The 22,491-nt window shown below is 44.9% G+C and overlaps 1 protein-coding gene across 6 annotated transcripts in view; it reads left to right on the forward strand.

The window, feature by feature from the left end:
* Positions 1 to 22,491, forward strand: part of TTLL12 (Tubulin tyrosine ligase-like 12) — a 386,517-nt gene that overhangs the window by 270,051 nt on the left and 93,975 nt on the right. For 4 of the 6 annotated variants that reach the window (XM_075677908.1, XM_075677909.1, XM_075677905.1 and 1 more), the window contains one exon: positions 4,553 to 4,621. In XM_075677908.1, the coding sequence (XP_075534023.1) occupies positions 4,553 to 4,621 (69 nt within the window). Of the gene's footprint in view, positions 1 to 4,552; positions 4,622 to 7,853; positions 8,323 to 16,514; positions 16,734 to 22,491 lie in introns of those variants that run through there. The other 2 variants (XM_075677907.1, XM_075677910.1) reach the window with 2 other exon arrangements.

Consider the following 22,491-nt stretch of genomic DNA (forward strand, 5'->3'; position numbering starts at 1 on the left):
GGGACGGCCTGGCCACAATTAGTACATGACCGGGGTTGTTGGAGAAGTATGGGAGAGGCCTTTGCCCTGCAGTGGGCGTAACCAGGCTGATGATGATGATGATGGGATTGTTTTCAAATCGATTGTCAGCGAAGCGGCTTCTGTGAGTGACCAAGACGTTGCCACTTGGCTTGTAAGAAACCGAGTGATCGGAAGCTACGCGGAGCAGCAGGTGTATAGCACAGATGATACCGCGAGAAGAAAGGCGGGCCCGATTTCTATTAATCATCTCATGAGAAGCCCAACAGACAAAGACACCAAGGAAAACATAGGGGAAATTACTTGTACTTCCTAGTTGAATTAAAGAAATAAATTATTTGAAATGAATGTGGATGAAAAAACAACTTGCCGCAGAGTGCACATAATAACCGAAGAGTGCACTCGACTCCGCCAGAGCCCTTACCGAATTTCGACGCGAGAATGTGACGCTATTAGGCAACAAGGCGACGAAATGCTCCGCGACGACATCATCCAGCCATTGAAAAGCCCATGGGCATCACCTGTTGTCCTGGTGAAGAAAAACGACGAAACCTTACGTTTCTGCGTTGATTATCATCGACTGAACAAGATCACGAAGAAAGACGTATACCTAATTCCACGGATGGACGACGCATTGGAGCGGCTCTGCAACGCTAAATACTTCTCATCGATGGACCTCAAGTCTGGCTACTGGCAAATAGAAGTCGACGAGAGAGATCGCGAAAAGACTACCTTCATCACACCAGACGGCCTCTACGAGTTCAAGGTCATGCCATTCGGACTGTGCTCGGCGCCTGCAGCGTTCCAGCGCGTCATGGACACGGTGTTAGCAGGATTGAAGTGGCAGACCTGTCTTGTTTACTCGGAAGATGTCGTCTTCGCTGGAAATTTTGACGATCATCTTAGGCGGCTTGCGACAGTACTAGAGGTCATCAGGGCTCACTCTGAAGCCAGAAAAGTGCCGCTTCGCTTACGATGAACTTCTGTTCCTAGACCACATCATCAGCAAGTCTGAAGTATGCCCCGACCCGCAGAAAACAGCTCCCATTGCAAAGTTCCAGCAGCCCATCGACAAGAAGGCACTGCGTAGATTCCTTGGCATGTGTGCCTACTATAGGCGCTTTGTCAAGAACTTTTCGCGCGTTGCTGAGCCACTAACATATCTAACCAAATCTGATGTCGAGTTTAAGTGGCAAACGCCACAGGCCAACGCATTTCAAGAACTAAAACGACGCATGCAGTCACTGCCGGTACTTGCACATTTTTACGAAGACACCAATACCGAAATCCACGCTGACGCCAGTAGCCTAGGCCTCGGTGCTGTCCTAGTCTAGAAGAAAGGAGGACGAACGGGCGATATCTTATGCTAGCCGGTCGCTGTCAAAAGCGGAAGGCAATTATTCTACGACTGAAAAGGAATGGCTCACCATCATTTGGGCTACAGCAAAATTCTGCCCTTGCCTATATGGCAGGCCATTCGAAGTCGTCAGCGACCATCATGCGTTGTGTTGGCTAGCTAGCTAACTTAAAGGACCCTTCAGGACGGCTGGCAAGGTGGAGCCTCAGACTGCAAGAACATGACGTCACGGTAATCTACAAGTCCGGACGAAAACACTCAGACGCCAACTGCCTATCACACGCCCCCATCGATCCCCCGCTGGAAGACGAGGAGGATTACAACGCCTTCCTCGGTATAATAAGTGCAGAAGACTTCACTAAACAGCAACGAGCAGACCTGGAGGTAAAAGGCCTTGTCGAGTATTTGAAAGGGAACGCCGACGTAGTACCTAGGGTATTTAAGTGCGGATTGTCTTCGTTCACGCTACAAAACAACCTGCTCATGAAGAAGAACCTCTTGCCAGTTCGCGCCAGCTACCTTCTGGTTGTTCCGTCAGCGCTGTGTCCAGAAGTACTCCACGCCCTACATGACAGTTCAAACGCTTGGCACCTCAGATTCTCTTGGACGCTGTCGAGGATACAGGAAAGGTATTACTGGCCACGTCTGACCGCCGACGTCGCCCGTTACGTCAAGACATGCCGAGACTGTCAGCGACGCAAGACACCACCGACAACACCAGCAGGATTACTACAGCCGATCAAACCTCCTTGCCAACCATTTCAGCAGATCGGGATCGATTTATTGGGACCGTTCCCGGCGTCAACATCCAGAAATAAGTGGATCGTTGTGGCGATGGACTATCTCACCCGCTTTGCCGAAACTAAAGCTCTACCGAAAGGTAGCGCAGCCGAAGGGGCGAAATTTTTCGTCGAGAACATTCTGCTGTGACAGGGTGCCCCAGAAGTCCTCATCACCGACAGAGGAACAGCGTTTACAGCAGAGCTCACCCAAGCCATTCTGCAGTACAGCCATACAAGCCACAGGAGGACAACTGCCTACCACCCACAGACGAATGGTCTCGCGGAGTGCCTGAACAAGACCCTCGCCGACATGCTAGCAATGTACGTGGACGACGAGCACAAGACGTGGGACGTGGTCCTGCCATACGTAACCTTTGCTTACAACACGGCGGTGCTAGAAACAACACAGATCACACCATTCAAGCTGGTTTACGGCAGGAACCCGACGACGACGCTCGACGCCATGCTGCCGCACGTCACTGACGAGGAGAATCTTGACGTCGCTACCTATCTGCAGCTCGCCGAAGAAGCCCGACAGCTCGCCCGCCTGGGGATCAAGAACCAGCAAAGGGCCGGCAGCCAACACTAGAACCTCCGACGACGCTTCGTCGAGTACCAGCCCGGTGATCGTGTTTGGGTTTAGACCCCTATACACCGACGAAGACTGAGCGAGAAGCTTTTGCGTCGCTATTTCGGACCGTGCAAGATCATCTGACGTATTGGTGCACTGGACTATGAGGTCGTGCCAAATGGCATTTCACATTCACAGCGGTGCCGCTCACGACCCGAAGTAGTCCACGTTGTGCGACTCAAGCCATACCACCAGCGTTAATGAACTTGGGACTTCGCGTAACTGACCTTTGGAATTTGTTTCTTTTCATTGTTTTGTCACTTGTTTAATAAGTGTCCTTTTGTGTTTTGCTCTCTTATATTTGTAGCATCGGACGATGCGTTTTAAGAGGGGGGTAATGACACGTGTACTTCTTTATCTTTATCAAACGACCACTTCTCACCACCTAAGAAATGTTATCGCACAGCGCAGGACGCGCCTGCATGTAAAAGAAGTTTCTGTAATATTTTCGATGGTTCCATCCGCTGTCTTTCACCGCAACTTGTGTAATCTGATTGCATGTATGCACGACGTGAATAATGTAGAACTTTGTGGAAGACACACGGGTCCCAGCGGTTACTCTGGAACATTCGATGACTGATCTATAAAAGCCGACGTGCTTGTCCCAATGATCAGATTTTCGCCGATCGCCAACTGTGTTCACCGCTATCGTTGTGCTTTAAGTGTAGCCTGTCTTTGCTTTTTAAGTTAGGCTACGTTCACGCTTGGTCTCGGAGCAGGCGGAAGCGGAAAAAGCTTGACAAAATCCGCCCGCCTAGGTGGAAAAACAGGCGGAAAACCAGGCGACGAAAAAATCAGTCTGGGACCGATTTTTACGATTGATTAACATGTAAACATCCGGTCGTAAAATTTAACATTTAACATTTTAATTTAACATTCATTGTCTATTTTTAGGAAAAGCAGCTAGCTAAAGCTATTGAAACTATGTCTTGTTTATATTCCATGGTAGACCAAAGTTGATGACACGCGCAGTTGCGTGAAATGATAGCTTTTAGTAACTCATGGGTCAGTGATTGAACGTATGACTTGAAATAGTGTGATGAACAGCGCCACCACTCAGACAAACATACGCAAACTAGATGGATGTGGGTGAAAGCGGCAGGGGTTTCCGCTGCAGTTGCGAAACAAATATGAACATCTCGTACATGCGCGGAAAAGATTTTCTGGCTGCTTTGGCTTTTCCGCCCGCTTGCCATTTCCCAGGTGTGAACGCAGCCTTATAGTATAACTTGTTCTTGTGTGACTTTGATGATGCCACTGTAGCACAAATAAGGCAAGAACATAGAACAGAGAACCAGACTCCACAGGCCGTACATTCACAAATGATTTATTTTGCCGAGCAAGAAAAGTGCGCTGAATAAGTGCATGCATACAGGTTCAACACGGGAAGGAGGTTTCACGAGATAAAGATCTTGGGTGGAAGCAATAAAATCACTGCATGTGAATGTTTGGAGGCTTTCTGTATAACAAAAAAGAGGCGCGAATTGCATCAGCTACACGCTTCTCTGACTATTAAGATCCAAGATTTTATTTTTTTTTCTATTCTTTTTCTCTGCTGTGTTGAACACGTACTCATGCACATTACTCTGCATGTTTTTTCCTGTTCTGCTGGGGTAACAAAATTAATCACTAGTGAGTGTAGTGTCCATCGTGTCTGTTTCTTTGTGCTTTGTCCCATTTGCACCACAATAGCCTTCACCACTAAGCTAAAATGTTGCTTTTGTATTGTACTCACCAGGGGTGTGTTGTTTTCTCTGTGTGCAGACAACATGTGCAGAGTTCTTGGAGTGTTTCGACCAGTGCTACAGCTCACATCCCTGGGACAAGGTTCAGGTGAGCTGAAACACTGTGCTTGATTATAAACAGTGTGACCCGCTGTGGTTGCTTAGTGGCTATGGTATTGGGCTGCTAAGCATGAGCTCGTGGGATCGAATCCCAGCCATGGCAGCCTGATTTCTATGGGAGCGAAATGCGAAAACACCCGTGTATTTAGATTTAGGTGCACGTAAAAGAACCCCATGTGCTCTAAATTTCCAGAGCCCCCCACTACAGCGTGCCTTATTCAGTGGAACCCCGGTTATACGTCCCTCGGTTTTGCGACGACCTGGCGCAGTCCCAGCGAATAAGGCACGCTGAAGCGATGCATTAAAAACCCCGATTATCCGACGCAATTTTACGCCTGACCTGCGTTATATGACGACCCTCGCGAATTGCGGGATGGAATGGCGGATGAAAGCAAAGTGCCGCGGGTCTCTTTCCTCGCTCCATCTCTCTTCATGCAGAGCGCTTGACACCGCTTGACCAGTTAGCTCCGACGCAGCTTTCTTCCCTGCCTCGTGTCATCGTCTGTTTCTCTTTCCTCCACCAGCAGCCACCCGCGATGCTCGCTGTGCTGAAATAGTGCCTTTTCTTCTCCACAATCACTTTCTCCCTCTCTTCTCGGCGGCGTCGCGTTGGGGAAGCGCTTCTCTCCTTCCAGTTTCCCTGCAGGAGATTGCCGACTAGGTAGCGCGGAGAGGCCTAGGTTTATCGCATGTGTTCTTCGCCATAATCCTAGCAACCAGCGTTCAGCAGAGGTTTTGAGTTGTGTGGAGCAACACGACACACAATGTCCTGAAAGTGGATAGTTCTGTCACTCGGCGATAAGCTAAATATTATCGAGGAAGCGGAAAAGCGGCAGGGAGCCACGAAAGCCAGCATTGCCCGGGACCTTCGCATACCCGAATCTTCGATTAACATGATCGTGGCAAACAAAGCGGTGGTATTTCAGAATGCCAACAAGTTTGGGCTCAAGCAGAAAGCGGCAAAAGAAGGACAGCATGAGAAGCTAGAAAAAATCCTCGTAAAGTGGCTGCATCAAGCACGGAGCTCTGCAATCAACGTTGATGGTGCCATTCTAAAAAAAAGGCAGACCTTGTGGCATTGCGTCTGGGCATCGATGACTTTCAGGCATCAAGCAGGTGGCTGGATCACTTTAAAAAACGAAACAGGATTGTGTACAGCCGCTCCTGCGCATAAAGCACTTCCGTGGAAGTTTCGATGGTGAACAAGTGGATGGAGTCGCTGCTAGAGATGATTGCTGCATATAAGCCCTGCGACGTTTTCAACGCCGATGAGAGCAGTATTTTTTACTATATGCAGCCCAAGCAAACCCTTGCGTTTAAGGGTGACAGCTGTCATAGTGGCAAGCAGAGCAAAGAGCGTGTGATGGCACTATTCTGTGCTAACGAGGGTGATTCCGAGAGGCTGCCCGTGCTCATTGTTGGAAAGTTTACAAAGCCACGGTGCTTTAAGAACTTGGAAGACGCTGCCGTGCAGCTACAACAACTTCAACAAAAACGCGTGGATGACGTCTTCGCTCTTCAGCAATTTTTTGTAGCACCTAGGTAACAAAATGGTTGCTAACGCGAGGAAAATATTGCTTTTCGGGAACAGCGCACCGTGCCGCCCCCCAGATACATCTAGCCTGAGGAACATAGAGGTTGCTTTTTTTTTCTACCAACAACACAAGCCGGCTGCAGCTGCTGGATGCCGGCATCATTAAGTGCGTCAATCAAGGGTACTGGAAGCGGTTAGTGCAGCGTCGGCTGGTGGCTATGGAACACAGCAAGTCGGAAAAAAAGATCACTGTGCTCGACGCCATGCATTTTATTGCCAGTTCGGGGAACTCAGTGTCGCGAAGCACAATCGCTAACTCGTTCAAGCACTGTGGCTTTAAGCGAGAGACTGCCTCCTCTGCTGGGGACGCAACAACCTCGATGCTGCTTGAGGCCGGTGCATGCTTCGCCGATGACGATTTCGAGGGTTTTAACCTCACCACGACCTTTGCCGAGTACTTAGAGGCAGAGTGCAACATTGTGATGCAACGAGGTGTCTCTGGATGACGCCCTCAAGGAGGCTTGGCCTACTGCTGACACTGCTGCGACATCGGACGAGGACAACGACGCCACAGATGCCATGCCTGTGCCTACTACGTTCCCAGAGGTCCTACGGCACGTAGACAGCATCCGGAACTTCATGTATTTACGCGACGTTGTAGAGGACCTCCTTTCGGACGTTGCCCAACTCGAGCGAAAGCTCTTGGTTCACGGATCAAACAAGGTCCAAAAGAAACTTACCGAATTTTTTAAAAGTTCGCGCTGGCTGGCAGGAATCACGGCAGTGGGCAGTGGAGTGCCATAAAGGTTTGTTTGAATAAAGCATGATTGGTACCTATACTGCAGCATTAATTCTGATCGCATTTACTTTTTTGGTAATTTGGGTTTCCAAGCCCTGCAGAGTATGTTAGTAGTCTACATTGAAGTTTCTCGTAAATCCGTCAGGCGAAGTAAGTAGTATTTTTGTAGGCATAATTTATGTTCAAGTTTTACAACGCCTGCACCTTATGACGCTTTTTCGCGGTCCTGAGAAAGTCGTATAATTGGGGTTCCACTTTAATCAGATCGTGGTTTTGGCATGTAAAACCCCAGAATCCTTATAAACAGTGAGGGCTATCTTTTACCAGGCTGCCTAATTCGTAGAGTTAACCAAGCAAGTTAGCAAGAATTCATGTTGAAAATTCAGCACATAAGACATAAGTCATACAGGCAGCTAGTATCAATTAAAGTACATTTTTTGAATCAGGATTCAGCAAAGGGAGAAAAAGATTATACAGTTGCAATACAGATGTTGGTATTCAAATGATGTGAAGTGGTGCATACGAAATGGTTAAAGAAGTCAAGTCAGTTGAATATTATCTGCTATATCATTAAGGGGGCATGCAGTCGTTGCATTGCAAAAAAACAGTCCAAAATGCAATTTTTTGAAGATTACATTCTTAGTTTCTGTAGCTCTCTTTTTATGTTATTTTGAAATATCTTCACTTAAAACCGTGTAGAAGGGATCTAAAAAATTTGTTATATCAATCAGTGGTGTCGAAATATTTCGCGGAGGTTGCAAAAAAAAACCAATTTTTTTAAGCCACAATATCTCTGGACGGCATAGCTGACCGCTGCCATGTTGATCTCATTAGAATTTGCGTATTTCCGTCTTCAAATTTGCCACTTCGGCTATCTCCTTCATGCAGAAATAAGCACACAAGAAGCAAATGATTGAAGGTCATTCTGAACTCTTCGATTGGCCCCCGCCCGCCACGTGACTCCTGCGTGCTTCACCAATGGTCCGGTGCTTGCTCTGTAGGGGGTGTTGTCTGCTCTTTGCACTTCACAGGCTCTTGATGTCTTGACCACTGTGATCTCAGTGAGTGTCGAAATGGGTGTGATGCATATATCACAGAAGCACGGCTGACCCCTTCATTTCTGCACATCTTAGACCCACGGTGCCACTGACTTCATGACCAAGTACTTCGCGCACCTTGCATGTGGACCTGCTGCTAAGCCACTCAAGCGTATGTGCCTTGGACTCTGCAATCAAGCATGTCACGTGCGGACTCCTCAAACCTGTCTCTCCGCCTTGACTCCTTCGTCGCAAAACCAATGACCTCCGAGTTTTAAATATTAATGCAAGAAGCCTTCTCAATAAATTTTCCGACTTCATCTCTCTAGTTGCTGCTCATTCCCCCCATCATAAAGTTTCTCACTATAACACCTAGAGGGTAATCTGGCGCCACCGTCTATGGGAGTTTCTCAAGGGGGCACCGTGCCGTCATGGGAATGACGGTATATGTGTCTACGAGGCTCGTGTTGGCTGATGTTGTAAGAGGCTTCGTCTAAAATGTGGATATGGCTACGCAAATAACGCGTTCTCAAAGTAAAATCTTCATAAAATGTTTCGATTCACGCATATTACATCTTTACTCACCCACGATGCATGACCAAGCGAAGAAAAGCAAGAACAGACGACCAACTGTTTCAAAGCGAGCGCGAACCTTGTTGTCTGTCCTCCAACTTTAGCGGCCCGCTGATACTTTTTACGTAACATGTAGTCGTACACACAATAACAAGCTCTCATAGTTAAACAAAACATGTTTTCGCGTAATAATAAAGCTAAAACAGCTTTTCACGTGCTGTTTTAGTAGAAAGTGAATCATTGTGACAGACGGAACGGTATTTGCCAAGCGCGTCTTCAAGGTGTCCTGTCTCTACGAGAACGATGCCAATCCGAATCCACAATATACCGGCATTCCCATGCATACCACAGCCCAGCAGCGCCAGATTTCTCTCTAGGTAATGTAGTGCGAAACTCTATGCCCCCCATATTATAGGCATTACGGAAACATGGCTACATGACAGCATATATGACTCCGAAGTTGTGTTAAGTGGATACACGTTGGTAAGAGTTGACAGACCAAATGGTAGAGACGGCGGTGTCGCCCTCTACCGTATTTACACGATTGTAAGTCGACCCCTTTTTTAAAATTTGAAAGTCTGAAGTCGGGGGGGGTCGACTTACAATCGAAACCAAAACATGGCCCCGCCAAAAGAAGCCATACCAATGAGAGCTACAACGTAGTTACAATTTTATGTTTGCTCTATGGCCCTACCCGTATCTTTTCGCTATCCCGCGTGTTTGTTCGCTTTTCGGAAGGGTTTTTCAACGTTTTTGAGAGTCTTACAGTGCATGCAACACTCATGGGGGGGGTATCGATAGTTGATAAAAGCGCCGCTGTTCCCATTTGCGGTGGCACCCTCAGAACGGCGGCGCTTGCGGGGAGTATCGGTAGTTCATGGAAGAGCAGACACCGCTCGCGGGTTTCTCTTTCTCTGTTTAAAGGCATTGGTATTGGTTTGACTAACTTCTTGACGCGCTCCACTTCGGCTACGTGCTACTTTTACGCTTCCCCAGTCGTCATGAGTGCTGCAGGCCCACTAATCTTTCGGCACTCGTTCACAGCAGCGTTCAAGAGAGCTGCCATCCTTTACGCCGAAGAAACAAATCACTGCGCAGCGGGCCGCAATTTCGATGTTTCTAAACGGGTGGTGCGAGAGTGGCGACTGCAGCGAAGCAAAATTTTCGCCTGTGTGACGGCAAGTGAGAAATTTCCCACGTGCCGAAGTCTGGACGCTTTCCGGAGCTGTAGGCTAAGCTTGCGGCGTACGTCGCTGAAATGCATGATCGGTCCCTGCCAGTGAAGTGCGACGCGGTCATGAAATAAGCCCGGACCTCTGCCTTAATTTTAAGGTTCTGCTCCGCCGTGAGTACAACGAGTGGCTGGCGGCAGAAGACTGCAAAATTACGCCAACCGGACCTGTCAAAAGAGCCTCCCTGACAGCTGCGTGTGGTTGGGTGCATTTGGCGTGGACTGCTGTTCTGCAAGATGTCCTGGTGCGGTTGTTTGCCAAAGTTGAAATTTCGCTGGACCACGACGCGCTGTGGAACCGCAGCAACGATGACGATGGCAGCACTAGTGAAGACGAGTAGTCCAATGACCGTGTCAGCTACTAATAAATTTTCGTTATCGAATGCGCCCTCGGGTTTTTTTTTTTTTTTTTCCCGGTCAAGCGATATGGGGGGGTCGACTTACAATCGTGTAAATACGGTATATACAGTCCCACCTGAAATTTTCAGTTCTTGAAACCCCATGGGAAATTGAATTGCTTTTGTGCAAGATTCATTTGGGATGGTGTTGGGCTGCTGAGCACGAGGTCGCGGGATCGAATCCCGGCCACGGCGGCCGCATTTCGATGGGGGCGAAATGCGAAAACACCCGTGTGCTTAGATTTAGGTGCACATTAAAGAACCCCAGGTGGTCAAAATTTCTGGAGTCCTCCACTACGGCGTGCCTCATAATCAGAAAGTGGTTTTGGCATGTAAAACCCCAAATATTATTATTATTATTAGGATTCATTTGGAAAGGTCATCCGCGCTAATTGGAGTGTTTTACCGGACTCCTGGCTCTTGTGGTGATCAGTTCGGTTTTCTTATCAACATTCTGCATGATTTGAAATCATCAAATATAATACTTATGGGAGATTTTAATGCACCAGGCATTCACTGGCCCTCTCTTACCATTACCAGCTCCGACGTGTCACTCTCAAGAAAATTATTGCGCCTTTCCCTATTACTCAGTCTTAAACAGATTGTCCACGAGAACACCAGGGAAATGGCTGTCCTAGGTTTAGTTTTTTTTGGCTCAAGTCTTTTCGAAAGTGGCTTCCAGTGCTGCGTTACTGACGGGATTTCTGACCACAAAGCCGTACTGGTCTCGATTTGCTGTATTGTTCCCAAACCGCGGATTGAGTACGGCACTTTTCGTGATTTTAGCCGCGCCTACGATGCTGCAATTACCGACACACTTAGCGAATCGTTTGAGAAGTTTCATGAATTATCTTTAAACAATGATGTTGATGTTGCCGTAGGGTATTTTGAGAATATTGTTGAAACATGTGTCAACCAGTTTGTTCCCCTGAAAACAAAAAAGAAAAATGATAATTCACCGTGGATGACAAGAGGACTACTGCATTTATCGCATCGTGTTTCGCGATTGCGCAAGTCTAAAAGAAATGGTAATCCAGACAAAATTGCAGAGTTCAATGATCTCAAGAAGGAACTTCGCCAGAAACTAACATCTGCCAAGGATTTCTACCATGCTGTTACTTTGCCAAATTAATGAAAACAAACCCTCGTATGTTCTGGAAATCGATAATACCAAGTAACAGCACAACTAACAGTTTAGTTGTTAAGGACGTTGCAGTTTCAGATTCACTCACGATTGCTTCCGCTTTTAACACCTATTTTCATTCAGTGTTCACACAGGATAACTCTTCACTTCCACCTTTTAGCTGTGACCCATGCCCTCCTATTGAAGACATCGTCGTCTCTAGTTCAGGTGTTCTGAACATGATCCTTCATTTAGATACTAAAAAGAGCTGCGGCCCAGATGACATACCCAATTCCTTCCTCGTTCGCTACTCCCTTTGGACAAGCAGATACCTCTCCGTTATCTTCCGTAAATCATTATCCACCTCCACTGTTCCCCAATCTTGGAAACTTGCTACGGTCATTCCGATATACAAATCCGGTAACGCTCAACTTCTGCAGAACTATAGACCCATTTCATTAACTGCCCACTCATGCAAGTTACTCGAACATATAATTTTTAAACACATCATGGAATTTCTTGAAAGCCACAATATCCTATCCAATTACCAACATGGTTTCCATCGCGGATATAGCACCACTACCCAACTAATCGAATTCACGCACAATATTTGTTAGTCATTGGATTCAGGCGGACAGATTGACGGCATTTTTGTTGACTTATCCCAAGCTTTTGACACCGTCCCACACCCAAAACTCCTCTACCAAGCTTAACTCCATTCTAAATAACCCTTCTCTGGTTGGTTGGATACATAGCTTCCTAACCCAGTTCCCAGTCTGTGCACTTTAACGGCTCTATTTCCTCTCCTGTCAGTGTTTCATCCAGCGTCCCACAAGGTTCCGTTTTCGGCCCGCTTCTTTTCTTATTATATATTAATGACTTGCTGCATTGCGTGTCCGTTAATATTTGCCTTTACGCTGATGATTTACGCTACTTACGCTACTCCTCTATCGTAGTATTAACACACCAATGGATCATGATTTACTTAATGACTCCTTTGCAAAATTTTGTAGGTGGTGCAAGGAATGGCAAATGAACATTAATTTCTCTAAAACTGTTTCCATGTCCTTTTCCAGATGCCCATCTCCATCACTTTTCACGTACACTTTCCATGGTCAAGATTTAAAAAGAGTAACGGAATTTAAATACCTTGGTCTTCATTTCTCCCATGACATGTCATTGTCGAAACACATTGACATCGCATGTAACAAAGCTTTTAGACGTCTCGGTTACCTCCATCCTTCATTGCGTAAGGCTCCAAAGGATACCAAACTGATGACGTATAAAACACTTGTCCGCCCTATTCTTGATTATGGCTGCATCATGTGGAATCCTCATAAGAAATTCGATATTAAAAAGTTAGAATCAGTCCAAAAGAAATCAGTGCACTTCATTTTTCGCAACTATAGCCGAGATGTTTCACCTTCTTCCCATTATACAGCTACAGGTCTTACAGTTTTTTCATCTCGCCGCCGCTTAGAATGCATGAAATTTTTACACACCCTGATTCATTCTGAGCGCCTTGGCACACTAAATAATTATTTGAACTTTAGTCCACCTTCTATCACTAGGAGTTCTCATAATCTCAACCTTATCCCTTTCTTTTGCCAAACGGAGATGTTCAAGCACAGCTTCTTTCCATTGGCCATTGAACTCTGGAATTCACTGCCTGGAAATATCCGCTCTTTACCTACGCAAGTATTTTTGAAAACAATTACCTATACTTGATATTCATATTTTTTGTGCCTGTATCTCGTTTTCTTGCTTTCCTTGTTTTTTCTTCACTGCCCACTCCTGCAATAGCCTCACCGAGGCTGCAGTATGTATAAATGAAATAAATAAATAAATAAATAATTTTAATTCATTCGAACCCAAAGTGTCGCTGATGGGAAGGTGATGAGAAAAATGGAAAGTGAAATTTTTACTTTCATTTCATTTCATTTATTGTACCCTCAAGACCACAAGGTATTACAGAGGGGAGTGGGGTAAAAAAAAAAGGTTACATAACAAGGAAGGCAGCAAGTGATGTAGTCATAGACATGTGAAGCCCAAAGCGATGGTGTTGATTATGGCCGTACGAAATTGTGCCTGGTCTTCAGTAGCAATCAACACGGTGGGAAGGTGGTTCCATTCTTGACACATCCTAGGAAGAAAAGACTCATGACAAGCTCTATTGCGACACTGCAAAACTCCATTTTTGTGATGATGATCAATGTGAAGAGAAATGTAGGTTGTGGATGAAATAAGATTATCGTGCAAATATGATTTATGGAAGTATATTTTATGAAACAGAGCCAGGCGAGAACATTTGCGACGAGCAGAAAGTGGTGGAAGTTGGAGGACGTTTTTCATAGAAGTTACGCTTGCCGTGCGGTTATAATTGCTTAGGATGAAATGCAAGGCATTATGTTGAACACGTTCAAGAGACTGGGTTAGTGTCTCAGCATATGGGTCCCAAATTGACGAAGCGTATTCTATTTTACTCCTAATTAGCATCTTGTACAAAATTAACTTTAATGATGACAGAGCAGAAGAGAAGTTTCGGCGGATATAACCTAACATGTGATTACTTTTATTGATTACGCTGTCGATGTGTAAAGACCAGGAAAGAGTAGAGGTAAATGGACACCTAGGTATTTATAGGATGTAACTGGTTCCATGGCAGTATTACTAAGGTAATAGGTCGAAAGAGGAAGTTCACGGCAGGTTACACGCATGGTTTTGCACTTAGATGGGTTTAGTTTCATTAACCACAAGTCGCACCAGTTACAGACAGCATTAATGTCGTTTTGCAGATTGTTAACATCATCAGCGTCAGAAGTTTCACGAAGAATAATGCAATCGTCAGCAAAGAGATAAATGTTAGAAGAAATTTCATTGGGTAAGTCGTTAACATAAATTAAAAAACAGAGAGGGCCTAACACTGATCCTCGAGGAATGCCAGATTCAACAGGGCTAAATGTAGAGAAGCGGTTATTAAATGCAACGAACTGGGATCGATTAAGAAGAAAGTGCTCTAGCCATGCAAACAAATTAGGGTCAAGATTTAGTTTACTAAGCTTAAAAATGAGTAGTTCGGGAATATACCTTGTCGAAAGCTTTTTCAAAGTCGAAGAAAACACAGTCTACGCATGAACCTTTATCAAGAGTAAGTTGAAGATTGTGAGTGAACGAAAGCAGTTGTGTTTCACAGGAGAAATGTTTGCGGAAACCGTGCTGTGTGCGTGTTAAGAATGAGTTATCATCTAAGTGCTTAACTAAATGAGAAAACAAGATATGTTCGAGTACTTTACAAGGAATGCTAATGAGGTAAATGGGGCGGCAGTTATGAGGTGAGCATTTGTTGCCGGACTTGTGAAGTGGAACCACCTTCCCAATTTTCCAGTCTGCAGGGAGCTGATGGATGTCCAAAGATTGCTGGAATATTTTTGAATGTAATAAAGACGAGTAAACAGAAGCGTTTTTCAAAAACTTTGCGGTGACCAAGTCTGGGCCAAGGCTTGACCACATCTTTAGATTTTTAATTGCAGTTTCTACCCCAAGTGGCTCGATCCTAATAGAATCCATGGCCGGGTAATTGCAGCTATTTAGGGTGAGAAACACAGGATCAGGACATAGAATGAAATTACTGCAGAACATGGAGTTTAGGGTTCGGGGACATTCAGTGTCGGGTATTTTTGATCCACTAGAATCAGCTAAGGTTATTGTATCACCTTTGGAAGGGTTTAGATGCGCCAAAACTTTTTCGGGTCTTCTGTAGGTATTGTATGCAAAGTGTGTTCTTGAAGCATACTTTTAGCGAGTTTTTTAGCTGCTATGTAAGCTTCGTTGACATCCTTGTAAGCGTCCCACTTAGATGCCAAGCGACTTTTTTTTTTTGCGATTCGGTACAGGCGCTTTTTACGATTGCAAAGCCTCTTTAGTGGGAATTTAACCAAGGCACCCTAGAATTCGACGATATAATACGCGACGGAATAAACTTATCAGTTAGTTCATGTACTTTGTTTCTGAATATGATCCAGTTATTGTCTACCGTGCGATCATTGAAGTTACTTAAAAACAGGTCAAGGAAATTAGATAATTCCAAGTTTATATCGTTAAAGTTTGCCTTGTCGTAGTCATATATTAACTTTTTTTTTAACAGCTGGCTTTGACAGAGGAGACGTGTCGTTAAATGAATGAACTAGATGGTCGCTTACACCAGGTATACATGAAACATTCGTAATAAGGTCAGGCTGAGAGCATAATATCAAGTCTAAGATATTGGCAGTACCCTTTGAAATTCTTGTTGGTTCAGATACTAAAATAAAGAAAATAAAGAACATAAAGAAAATAAAGAACAAAGATCAAGAAATTCATTACACATTGAAGAATATGGATAACAAGCGGGTGGATCAGCATTCCAATTTATATTCGGGAAGTTAAAGTCCCCCATTAATATAACAGGTGCTTATGGGCGCAGCACAAAAAGTGTGTGTAGTGGGTCATGAAGTTCGGCAGTGAAAGAAGACGGGTAAGAGGCAGGGCGGTAACAAACAGTGAAAATAAATTTTCGATGGCCTAGGTCAACGCAGGCGCACACTATTTTTAGGTTGCTGTGAAAGGTAACGTGATGACAAGGCAAAAATTTCGAAATGGCAAGCAGTGCACCTCCACCGTGGCCAGCCATGCGATCACAACGGAAGATATGAAAGCGGGATACGTCAAAAATTTCACAGTCGTACACCTGAGGATTCAACCACGTTTCAGTTAGAGCGATTATACTGGCACCGCAGTTGTCGACAAGAGAGTTAATTGCTTCGCGCTTGTTTATCACACTTTTTAAATGCACTGGGACATGTGCTGATGAAACAACGCCACTACACCTCGCGTGTTCCTACGTAGCAAAGGGACTGCCTGAACTGACAGCTGTGGCCGCGCCATTAGGGAGTGCAAGCTTGATTAGCTTGACGCAGTCACTCGTTGGGTTGTACAGGAAGGATTGCCTACCAATAAAAAGCTTATTAAATCTTATCTGAAATGGGGGAGAATTGGGCTGGCGCTTACCAAATTCGATAAGCTTTTTCCTTGCGTGCCTTGTAGCGGGCAAGAAGTCCTCAGAAACAAAAATGTTGTTAGCTTTCAGCTTGCTCCGCGAGGAAAGTATGGTTTCCTTGACCTTAAAGTTGGTTAATTTCATTATGACAGGGTGGCACTTCCCATCTGAAAAGGCTCCGATACAATGCGCGCGTTCAACCGAGTTTGGTGGCAGACCACGTTCCATCGCAGATGACAAGGCAGCGATTGTTTTCTGTTCGGTCTGCAGCCATGATTCACGGGAGTCAGGTATGCCATAAAAAATTAGGTTGTTACGCCTTGTTCTGTCCTCCAGATCATCTAGACAAGCTATAAAGGCGACCTGCTGTTTTTCCAGACTTTTCGCTGATTGTTGCACTTTGACCAAGTCACTAGAGACATTGTCAAGTGTTTCGGATTTCTTTTCCAGCGATTCCAGGTGGTGGTAAATGTCAGTTAGCTTGCTTTCAATAACATGTTTGCTTGTTTTGACGTCCTTCACGTCCTTTTTTAACTCAGCCTGGCCTTTGGCAAGCTCACCTGTTGTTTTTTATGTCTTTTAGCATTTGTAGGACAGAACTAATTGCACCGGGCTGAAGTTCATTAGCACTATTAGAAGCAACAACATCTTGGGTTGATTTTTGTGGTTTTGGAGGCCCTGGGTTTTGCTCGACATCGCCACATTTTGACAACAGCAGACTCATATTAATGCAGTCGCACACACTATCAAAGAAAACAAGTAGGCAGGGGAGCAGCAATAGGGAGCGATTGTCACTCCGTCTAGCGTACAAAGCCAAATTGTTACGCACCTGAGGAGCGAAGAAATGATGCATATGAAGCATACTATCACAAGCGCTGCTCCACTGCCCACTAAAGTGGTAGACCATCCGCATGTTGCTTATGAAGAAGCCGGGCATGGGCGTTTCTTCCGGTGTAGTCGTCCCAGAAGCGATGAGCTTCCTGTCCAGCAGCCAACTGTGTGAAGGTGGCTCGTAGGTCTCAGCACGTGTGCTGTCGACGAAAACATGTTGGCCATGATCGGCAACCGCGCAAGCACCAGCCTGAAGGTAGATATGCAGGGGCGCAGACGGTGAAACAATCGCCAGGATCAGCAACACCTGAGGAGCGAAGAAATGATGCATATGAAGCATACTGTCATAAGCGCTGCTCCACTGCCCACTAAAGTGGTAGAGCATCTGTGCGTTGCTTATGAAGAAGCCGGGCATGGGCATATCTTCCGGTGTAGTCGTCCTAGAAGTAGAAGCGATGAGCTTCCTGTGCAGCAGCCAACTGTGTGAAGGCGGCTCGTAGGTCTCAGCATGTGTGCTGTCGAAGAAAGCACGTTGGCCATGATCAGCAACCGCGCAAGCGCCAGCCTGAGTGAGGGTAGATATGCAGGGGCGCAGACGGTGAAACAATCACCAGAATCAGCAACACCTGAGGAGCGAAGAAGTGCATATGAAGCATACTGTCATAAGTGCTGCTCCACTGCCCACTCTGCCCAATAAAAGAAAAGCGGAATGTCATGACCTTCAACATATTCACAATATTCAACAAACCTTCCACTGCATTCCGTAACCTGTCTAGGCCCTTACGAGGTTCAAAGCAAGAAAAGTTTGTGTACAACACAATGTTCTCAAAATATGGTAGTGGGTGCAAACACTAGGCTTTAAAAAGCACAAGGTAAAGCTCTGCATAAGTGCTGACTTGCAAGGCATGCATGTTTCAGCTGCATTTCTGCCTGTTTATCAACGCCTTTCTCATATGCAGAACCTCAGCTGTTGTCTAGGTAAAAAATGCAAAATGATCCTGGAAGCCTTCGTTCAGTCATATGGTCATTGCTACCAAAAGATTAAAACACGTCCTTGAATTTGACAGAGATTATGTCAGTGGTGCTAATTCTGGGAACCACTGCGCTTCTGTGGGATATTGTGCAACATTTGATCTGCAACCCGGCCAACATGCTTGCATCTTCACAGAGCAGTGGAGAAGGATGGCTTGGGGAAAGAAAGGTAAGCAAAGCACTTCAGTCCAAAGGGAAAACACTCCAGAAGCCCCTAATTTGATACGACATCAGTGACTACAACCATGGTGCTCTTTCATAAAGTAAAATGTAAGGTTTAACTTCGAAAGCCATTTTCTCAAAACCTTTTCTTGCCTCCTGCTCAGCTTGTCCCGCTGATTTCATCACGACTGCACGTCTACTTCAATTCTGCTTTTTTTACTATGTTCTTTGTGCAGTTCAGGATGCGGCATTCTTGCTTCTCTGGTATAACTTTTTCTGAAGTAATGATTCAACTAGTTGTTCACAGTCTATACGCCTGTTTTAAAGTCACCTCATAAAGAGTGAAAACCAAAAAATTGTTGTAAAAGAAAAATAGATGAAAGTTGCTCCTTCAACCATTCATTTTGGAATGCATATTGCTTTGAATGGGTTTTCTATCGCACTTAACGAGTCATTCATCGTTGAGGCAAGTCTAAAAGGAACAAAAAATGTGTAAATAAAAAGTTTGTGAGATATAACTTTAAAATATTTAGGTAACATTACAGAAACATTACCAATAAGCCGGCTATTTATCATCAGAAGTGATGAAATATGAAAGTTAATTTCGAAAACCACGTCTGTCAGTGTGCTTGAGCCTACATATTGTTATGTGGAAGTTATGTGAGAGTTGTGAAAATCCACGTCATAAGCGGTACCGCGTCATAACCAAAGCATGCTTTTTTGGCTCTTGCAAGTACCAAACGGGCAACCTAGCTTTCAAATGCAATTTATTGCACATTTCACTCACATACTCATACACAACTTAGGTCGAAAGTTAAGTTCGCTTCACAAGTGTGTCATTAGCATAAGAATGCTGTGATTTTCGTCTGGTGGAGTTTTTTCACTGCACTTTGAATGCGTTCATTCTCTACGAGGCTTAAACACTGAAGCGCTTTGTTGCTCAAACTGTTTTTTGTGCAGTGTATTTTTGCAGTATATTGTCTCGGTATTGCTTTGCAGTAGTAGTGGAATTTCGTTATGTTGAAATAAACACACTTGGTTACATTGAGTTTCTAAATATTTGGTGTCTGCTAAACAAGAAGTTATAAAAAGATCAAAAAGTTTGTTACATTGAGGTTCAAAGGCATACTAAAGCAACATAAATCAGCTTAGAAGTTTAGACTGAATAATTATTCTTTGAGAACTTTATTGTTAATTTTGCAATATAGGCTGATTATCAAAAAAGAAAATTCTGGTCAAAGTTTAATTTTTTTTTAAATTTTGAACCAGAACCTCGAAGCCAGTACGTTAGTGTGACATCACGGATTTCAAAGTATTTTTCGTACTTGTACTGCGTTGGACTTGATAAAAGCTGCTGAAACTTGCGATGTTCAGTTCTTGGCTCCTTTAGAATACAGTGTAGTCCAGTTTTGCCTATAGAGAATCAACTAGGGCCTAGCAGACACCACCGAAATTCCTCACGTAACGGCAGGCTGGTGCGGGAACCACCTGTCCTTAGTTTTTGTGCATCTTCTCGCTAACGAAGCGTCGTCCCATGGTGAGAGTGGCATTTTTGGTATTGTCACAGGGTAATTTACAAATACTGGTGAACTCATTTTTCTCTTTCGTGTCCCTTTAACTGTAGTAGAATCGAATAACAAAGTGCCGACTATCAAATATCTCAAAATGTATCAGAATTTAATGCCTGCAAATTTTGTGCAAGAAAAGACACTGCTGGAGAAGCATGGGAGTCTTCTAGCAAGTTATAAGAATGTGAGGCGCTATGAGTAACTGGGCTACATAGAAATGAAGGTATACAGTACGGTCTGCTCTTATTAAATGGAACTGCAAATTAGTATACCAGCACTGATTACAGCTCAGTTGTGCAAACAATATTTTAGGCACTATAGCACCATCGCATAGGCGCTGCCTACATTTGCAGCACCCTCTTGCATGCTCGGAAGGCTTTTCTTTTTTTCTTTTTAAATTGTAGTGTTTATGCACCAAAACCACAATTTGCCTATGAGGCACACACTAATGGTGGGACCTGGGGTTCTTTAACATGCCCCTAATGCATGTTTTGAAATTTGCCCCATCAAAATATGGCCGAAAAAGACAGTAGGCCTAGCTCAATGGGTGCAGCTCGACATAATGCATTTATTTTTGTCAGCACAATTAGCATTGGCTTAAATAAATTGGTTTTGCTACTTGCAAACTAGCCAAGCTGCCTAGCCAAGACGGTCAGTGTTTGCTTTCCATCTGCGAGATGAAATGCCGTCAGGTTGCTGCTCACGATCATGCCAGTGGTTTAGTACTGAGCACTGCCTTACGGAATGGGTGCATATTCAACATAATTTGTTCTATTAATTACTATTACATGTGAAAAGCAAAATAGCTAATTTGATAGATGTTGTGTCGGCAGCGGCAGGCAAGCGGGGGCCCACGCCCAGCGAACGCGCAGTGAGCGCCGACGCAGAGAGGGAGACGCGGAGCTAACTGCTCCTGATGAAAACCGGACTAGGACTGAGCCGGCTAGCGGCCGTTTATTACAAAAAAGACTCCACTCGCCAGATGGCACCTCCTGATTGGTCCAAGCTCGTCACATGACAGAAGGGGGGTGCGCCATCTAGCTGGACTACTACAAAACATAAATGTATGATAACACGGAGATCTAGCAGGGGGAGACACTATACCACAATAGATCCCGCTGCAAACGCCAGACCCTGACTGGTCAGACAACTACCGCCATGTCTAGTAATGGATGATAAGCAGCTGAGGCCCGACATGGCTGGGGTGCTAACTGCACGTAAACTCACGGCCTGACAGGCCGAGGCCAGACACCAGCCGTGATAAAGTATCAACTATTTCGATCTTGGAAGAACGCTAACATAATCCTAATCCATAAGAAAGGGGACGCCAAAGACTTGAAAAATTATAGACCGATCAGCTTACTGTCAGTTAGCTACGAACTATTTACTAAGGTAATCGCAAATAGAATCAGGAACACTTTATACTTCTGTCAAGCAAAGGACCAGGCAGGCTTCCGGAAAGGCTACTCTACAATAGACCATATTCACACTATCAATCAGGTGATAGAGAAATGTCCGGAATATAACCAACCCTTATATATAGCTTTCATTGATTAAGAGAAAGCGTTTGATTCTGTCGAAACCTCAGCAGTCATGGAGGCATTACGGAATCGGGGTGTAGATGAGCCATATCTAAAAATACTGAAAGATATCTATAGCGACTCCACAGCCACTGTAGTCCTCCATAAGGAAAGCAACAAAATCCCAATAAAGAAAGGCGTCAGGCAGGCAGATACGATCTCTCCAATGCTATTCACAGCATGTTTACAGGAGGTATTCAGAGACCTGGATTGGGAAGAATTGGGGATAAAAGTTAATGGAGAATACCTTAGTAACTTGCAATTCGCTGATGATATTGTCTTGCTTAGTAACTCAGGGGACCAATTGCAATGCATGCTCACTGACCTAGAGAGGCAAAGCAGAAGATTGGGTCTAAAAATTAATCTGCAGAAAACTAAAGTAATGTTTAACAGTCTCGGAAGAGAACAGCAATTTACAATAGGTAGCGAGGCACTGGAAGTGGTAAGGGAATACATCTACTTAGGACAGGTAGTGACGGCGGATCCGCATCATGAGATGGAAATAATGAGAAGAATAATGGGCTGGGGTGCGTTTGGCAGGCATTCTCAGATCATGAACAGCAGGTTGCCATTATCCCTCAAGAGAAAAGTGTATAATAGCTGTGTCTTACCAGTACTCACGTACGGGGCAGAAATCTGGAGGCTTACGAAAAGGGTTCTACTCAAATTGAGGATGACGCAACGAGCTATGGAAAGAAGAATGATGGGTGTAACATTAAGGGATAAGAAAAGAGCATATTGGGTGAGGGAACAAACGCGAGTTAATGACATCTTAGTTGAAATGAAGAAAATTAAATGGGGGGGCATGGGCAGGGCATGTAATGAGGAGGGGAGATAACCAATGCTCATTAAGAGTTACGGACTGGATTCCAAGGGTAGGGAAGCATAGCAGGGGGCGGCAGAAAGTTAGGTGGGCGGATGAGATTAAGAAGTTTGCAGGGACGACATGGCCACAA

Source organism: Dermacentor variabilis, unplaced genomic scaffold (genome assembly GCF_050947875.1).
Source record: "Dermacentor variabilis isolate Ectoservices unplaced genomic scaffold, ASM5094787v1 scaffold_14, whole genome shotgun sequence".
NCBI lineage: Eukaryota > Metazoa > Arthropoda > Arachnida > Ixodida > Ixodidae > Dermacentor > Dermacentor variabilis.